General features: G+C 48.9%; 1 protein-coding gene across 1 annotated transcript; it reads right to left on the bottom strand.

Annotated features, from left to right (window-relative positions):
* Positions 1-1,666: 1,666 nt before the first annotated feature.
* LOC127665225 (polyadenylate-binding protein 4-like) lies at positions 1,667-3,676 on the bottom strand. Its single transcript, XM_052157649.1, has one exon. The coding sequence runs from the start codon at positions 3,674-3,676 to the stop codon at positions 1,667-1,669; it is 2,010 nt and encodes a 669-aa protein (XP_052013609.1).
* Between the last annotated feature and the right edge of the window lie 2,324 nt (positions 3,677-6,000).

Below are 6,000 nucleotides of genomic sequence, written 5' to 3'. Positions count from 1 at the left end.
TACAGAATTCCAAATAAAATCAACTGGACGGACAGTATTACTAATCCAGAGTCAAAATTTTTGACCCAGAATTGTTCCTATCTTAAAGAACTTCAGGGATGAAATGGAGAAGATACTGAAGGAAAGGCAGACCAATAACAAGCCCAACTTGGGATCTATTCCATGCTCAGGCTCCAATCCTGATATTACTGATGCTATAATATGCTTTCAAATGGCAGCCTGGCATGGCTGTTGAGAGGCTGTCCCCTACCAGCAGCTGACTGAGACAGAAGCAGATAGCTGCACTCAACCATTGGACTGAAGTCAGGGACTTCTGTGGTTGAAATAGGATTGAAGGGGAGAGTGAACCTACAGAAGACTAGCAGTCTCAACTAACCCAGACTCCTGAGAGTTCATAGACACTAAGCCACCAACCAGGAGCATACACAGGCTGGTTCAAGGCCCCTAGCACATATATAGCAGAGGGTTGCCTGGTCAGGCTTCAGTGGGAGATATTAATCCTTGAGAGATTTGAGGGCCCATGGAAAGGGGAAGTCTTGTAGAGGGGGGAGTCACCCTCATGGAGACAAGAGGGAGGAGGAATGGGATAAAGTGTGGGGGAGGGGCTAAGGAGGACAACAACTGGAATATGAAAAGATTTCTTGCAAATATTTTCTTTAACATGTAGGACTACTGATTTTAACATCCAAGATAAAACTTGCTAATATGTAAAAACCACCATCTTATAGGTAGATAAATAGATATCGATAGATAGATGTATATATATATATATATATATATATGTGTGTGTGTGTGTGTGTGTGTGTGTGTGTGTGTGTGTGTATGGTTCATGCATGAAAGGAGATGGCAGACTGTGTCAGAATTATTGTCCTTAAATGATGATTTCCAGGTCCATCCATTTTTTTAAAGACAACATAATTTTATTCTTTTTATGACTGATTAAAATTTGTGTATGTTAATTGACATTTAAGGGGGCTTCACATTTTAGCTAATATGAACGATGGTGCAAAAACCATGGTACCCAAATATTTCTGTGATATAGACTCAAAATCTATAATCATATACCCAGGAATGGTATGGTTGAATTAATTGCAGTTCCATTTTTACATTCTTTTCAGGGACTGCCAATCTTATTTCAAGGTTGTCTTATTTAAGGGTTTACTGTCTTTAATTCCAGCTCTTGGGAAACAGAGGCAGGCAGGATTTCTGAGTTCAAGGCCATTCTGGTCTACAGAGTGAGTTCCAGGACAGCCAGGGATACACAGAGAAACCCTGTCTCAAAAAACAAACAAACAAACAAACAAACAAAAAACAAAAATAAAAAAGTAGAAAAAAAAAGTTGTCATCGGAGTCTCAACAGAACCCAGAACTGGTCTTTTAATTGAAAAATTCTGTCGGGCAGTGGTTGTGAATGCCTTTAATGCCAGCACTTGGGAGGCAGAGGCAGGTGGATTCAATAATAAAAATAATAATAATAAATTTGAATAAAAAAAAAAAAACCACAGCAAAACCCTGTCTGGAAAAACAAAATCAAAAACAAAGAAAAAAAGAAAAAAATTCTAGGTACTTCATAATTGACCTTTTGGTACAAAATGACCTATTGAATTTGCAATTTTGTTCTAGGTGTAGATAGAGGTCCACGGTCAAACTAGGACATCTTCAAACCTTATCCGGATGTCATGAGGGGTGATTTGGCTTTTGGCTCTTTTTTTCTTGTTGTAGCAGCAGCAGCGCCCACCTCCTGGGCAGCTTCTTTCTCGGCATCATAAGCCTTAAGGACCTCCACAGCTTCATCCACCTTGGACCGCAGGGACTCGGGGGACTCGAGCATGTGCAGCAGCTCAGAGTTGTCGAGTTCCAGCAGCATCCCAGTAATTTTTGCAGCCAGGTCTGAATGCATCATTTGGATCAGTGGGAACAAACGCTGGCCCAGCATCTGCTTCTGTTCCTCGGGGGGCACCGCGGCCAGCATGGAGGCAGTCAGGGGCTCCTGACCCTGCACTTGGACCCCAGGCTGGGGGACCTGAAGCGGCTGAATGGCAGGATGAGGGCTGTGGACACTGGAGGCATCCTTGTGTGGAGCCACAGCCCCAGGAACAGTGGCAGCAACTGTAACAGGAGGTGCAAGGGTTGGCACAGCCATAGGGACGCCTCCAGATTGGCAGCTGTCAGTCAGCCCTGGCTGGGCAAAACCAGCCCCACCAAAGTGGTCTGGACGCTCAGAACCGACTCTCTGAGTGGTAGTAGGAAGGCCACGAGAGGCCGGAGCATTACCAGTTGGAGCCAGATGTTGAAGAACTGGAGGAGGCCCAGACTGCTGTGGAGCAAGTGGCATTCCTTGGAAGCTTTGAGGTCGCCAGGCTTGCTGCCAGCGTGGATTAGGCCTCCTCTGTGCTAACTGGTTAGGCCTGTAGTATGGAGGTCTTCCCTGCGCCTGTGGAACTTCGGGCACATAGTAGCCCCCAGCTGCGGGCTGGAAGGCATTTTGGAAGGGGTTTGCAGGAACTGCTCTCAACTCAGCCATACGCTGCATATACTGGTTGGTCAGGTGAGCCTTCCGCTCTTCCTTCCCCTGGGCCAGGGCCACATACAGTGGCTTGGAGCCCACAAGTTGTCCATTCATTTCGATGACAGCTTTGGTTGCCTCTTCGGGAGAGGAGAAACAGACAAAGCCAAACCCTTTGCTTCTTCTTCCTTCTACCATTACCTTCACACTGGTGATTGTTCCAAAACGAGAAAACTCTTTCCTCAATTTCTCATCATCAATGGTGTCATCCAAGTTCTTCACGTAGAGATTCACTCCCCGGTACCGATTGATCCTCTCCCGCTTCTGCTGCTCAAATTTCCGTTTTAATTTGGCCTGGCGTTCTACTTTTTTCTGGGCACGGCCTACGAAGATGGCTTTCCCGCCCATTTCTTTTCCATTCATTTCTTCCACAGCCTTGCTGGCGTCTTCGTGTTTCTGGTAACTAACAAAGCCAAAGCCTTTGGACTTCCCACTCGAGTCTCTCATCACCTTGACACTTAGGGTCTTACCAAACTGGCCGAAGAGCTCTTTCAGCGCCCCATCATCCACCTCTTCTCCAAAGTTTTTGATGTAAACGTTGGTGAATTTTTTGGCACCAAGCTCGGCTTCGCGCTCTTGTTGAGACTTGAATCTGCCCACGAACACTTTGCGGTCATTGAGGATCTTGCCGTTCAGCATCTCGATGGCCTTGTCGGCGGCCTCTTGGGTCTCGAAGTGGACAAAGGCATAGCCCTTAGAGCCCTTCTCATCACAAACCACCTTACAGGACATGATGTTTCCAAAGGCAGAGAAAGTGTCGTACAGCGCCTGGTTGTCTATAGATTTGTCCAGGTTCTTGATGAAGACATTTCCCACACCAGCCTTTCTCACAGAGGGATCCCTCTGAGCCCACATGATGCGGATTGGCCTTCCCTTAATCACTTCAAAGTTCATGGTGTCCAAGGCCCTCTCGGCATCAGTTGGCAGCTGGAAGTTGACATAGCCATAACCCAGGGAGCGGCAGGTGAACAAGTCGCGGCAGATCCGGATGGACAGAACAGGCCCTATAGAGCTGAACTTTTCAAACAGCAAGGCTTCGGTGACGTCCGAGTGCAGATCGCCCACATATAAGGAGGCCATCATGGGGTGGGTGCCGGCTTCAGCGTTCATCTCTCCAAACCTCACAGTCCCGAGCCGGTCTAGGAACACTTCTTACAAGACCTACTGCAGGACAAAAGGGGCTCTGAGGCAGGTGGCAACAGCGAAGACCCTGGGGAGAGGCTTGAACACAGACGATTCAAGGCAGGACGTCTTGTAATGGACCCTGCAAAAGACCCAAGACAAAAAGCTCTCAAAAACAAATATGACCCTCTCTTGGTTTGTACTCTCTAGCTGTCATGGCTTGGAACTTTAAAATTAATTAGACCGGGACAGATTCATGCACTGGCAGCAGCAGCAGCAGCAGCAGCAGCAGCGGCTGGTCCAGAGGAAGGGCCATCAGCAGTAGAACCAAGCGGACAGGGTCCAGGCAGACCTGGCGCCCACGACCACTGGCCATCGCTGGCCAGCCAGGCTGCGAGCAGTGGCGGATTTACGGTGCCTTTCACCACACAGAAGCCACATCAGGACTCTGCCTCCCGCCAGTCAGTTATGAGGGCTCCATATTGGTTCTTGGTCGCCAGAGAAATCAGACTGAGGTATGCAAATATAACCCGAGACCAACATCACGGGGGTCTAAGCCCGACTGGCGTTGGCCTGCACCCAGGCCCTGGGCTGCTCGGTGGGCCATCTGTGTGCCGACCCGGCCAGGAGGTTGTTTATCCGGGCCGTTTGCGCACCACCGCCATTTTACCTACGGGAAGCCAGAGAGACCTAGCAGGCAAAACCAAACCGGCTAACAGGCATAGCCCTAGGCGGACATAGCAGGGGTCTCAGACGGTCAGGCCCTGGACTGCCCCCAGGTCCTGGGCTGCTCGGTGGGCCATCTGTGTGCCGACCCAGCCAGGAGCTTGTTTGCCTGGGCAGGAGCGCACCACCGCCATTTTGCCTACGGGAAGCCAGAGAGACTAGCAGACAAAACCAAATGAGCTAACAGGCATAGCCCAAGGCGGACATAGCAGGGGTCTCAGACGGTCAGGCCCTGGACTGCCCCCAGGCCCTGGGCTGCTCGGTGGGCCATCTGTGTGCCGACCCGGCCAGGAGGTTGTTTATCCGGGCCCATTTGTGCACCACCGCCATTTTTCCTACGGGAAACCAGAGAGACCTAGCAGGCAAAACCAAACCAGCTAACAGGCATAGCCCGAGGCGGACATAGCAGGGGTCTCAGATGGTCAGGCCCTGGACTGCCCCCAGGCCCTGGGCTGCTCGTTGGGCCATCTGTGTGCTGACTCTCCCAGCACTCTCAGGGAACTCGCGCAGGCCACCATCCTAGCCACCTGACACACCCAATTAACACCCATAGCTGAGGGGAACTTTGCTTGACATTGGCCTGCCAGGCTTTTGCCTAGACTCAGGGCCTGAGCAGCTAGGCTAGCCTTGTGTGCACCAACCCGGTTGGGAGTTCTGCTGCCCAGCAGAGAGATCAGCACGCAGAAAAGGTCCCTGCAGCATACAGCCTCAGCAATCCCTGAAGGAGCAAACGGGCACCTCCAGGCTCACAGACACAATCTGGGGCAAAGAACACTAGGGCTGCAAGGGCACCCAAGAGGAGGAAAGCACATCAGCAATCAGCAACAGGGGAAACCCTGCCCTCCAGTGTTGCAGAAATAGCCCTAGAGCCTCTCAGGAGGCTGAAACACCAGCCGGAGTCAAGACCAATTAGCTCCAGAGAACAAGATGGCAAAGGGCAAACGCAGGAACGCTACTAACAGAAATCTAGGCAATATGGCAGCATCTGAACCAAACTCTCCAACATCAGCAAGTCCTGGTTATGCCAACACACCAGAGAAACAAGATTTGGATTTAAAATCACTGTTCATGATGCTGCTAGAAGAACACAAAAAGGACGTGAATGAATCTCTTAAAGCAATACAGGGGAACATGAGTAAGCTAGAAACCCGTTTAATGGAAACACAAAAAACACTTAAAGAAATGCAGGAGAATAAGGCCCAAGAGATAGAAGCCAATAAAGAAGAAAGGCAAAAAAAAAAAAAAAAAAACTTAAAGAAATGCAGGAGAACTTGAGTCAACAGGCAGAAGTCATGAAAGAGGAAACACAAAAATCTCTTAAAGAAATACAGGAAAACACAGACAAACAAATGATGGAACTGAGCAAAACCATCCTGGACCTAAAAACAGAAGTAGAAACAACTAAGAAATCACAAAGGGAAACAACTTTGGAGATAGAAAACCTTGAGAAGAAATCAGGGGCCATAGATGCAAATATAAACAACAGAATATAAGAGATGGAAGAAAGAATCTCAGATGCCGAAGATACCATAGAAACCATTGACTCAACTGTCAAAGAAAATGCAAAATGCAAAAAGCTTGTATCC

Source organism: Apodemus sylvaticus, chromosome 14 (genome assembly GCF_947179515.1).
Source record: "Apodemus sylvaticus chromosome 14, mApoSyl1.1, whole genome shotgun sequence".
Lineage (NCBI taxonomy): Eukaryota > Metazoa > Chordata > Mammalia > Rodentia > Muridae > Apodemus > Apodemus sylvaticus.
This window is presented reverse-complemented; position numbering and strand designations above follow the sequence as displayed.

Excerpts from the sequence above, each read along its gene's own strand:
- LOC127665225 (XM_052157649.1), bottom strand. The coding sequence starts at position 3,676 with ATGAACGCTGAAGCCGGCACCCACCCCATGATGGCCTCCTTATATGTG.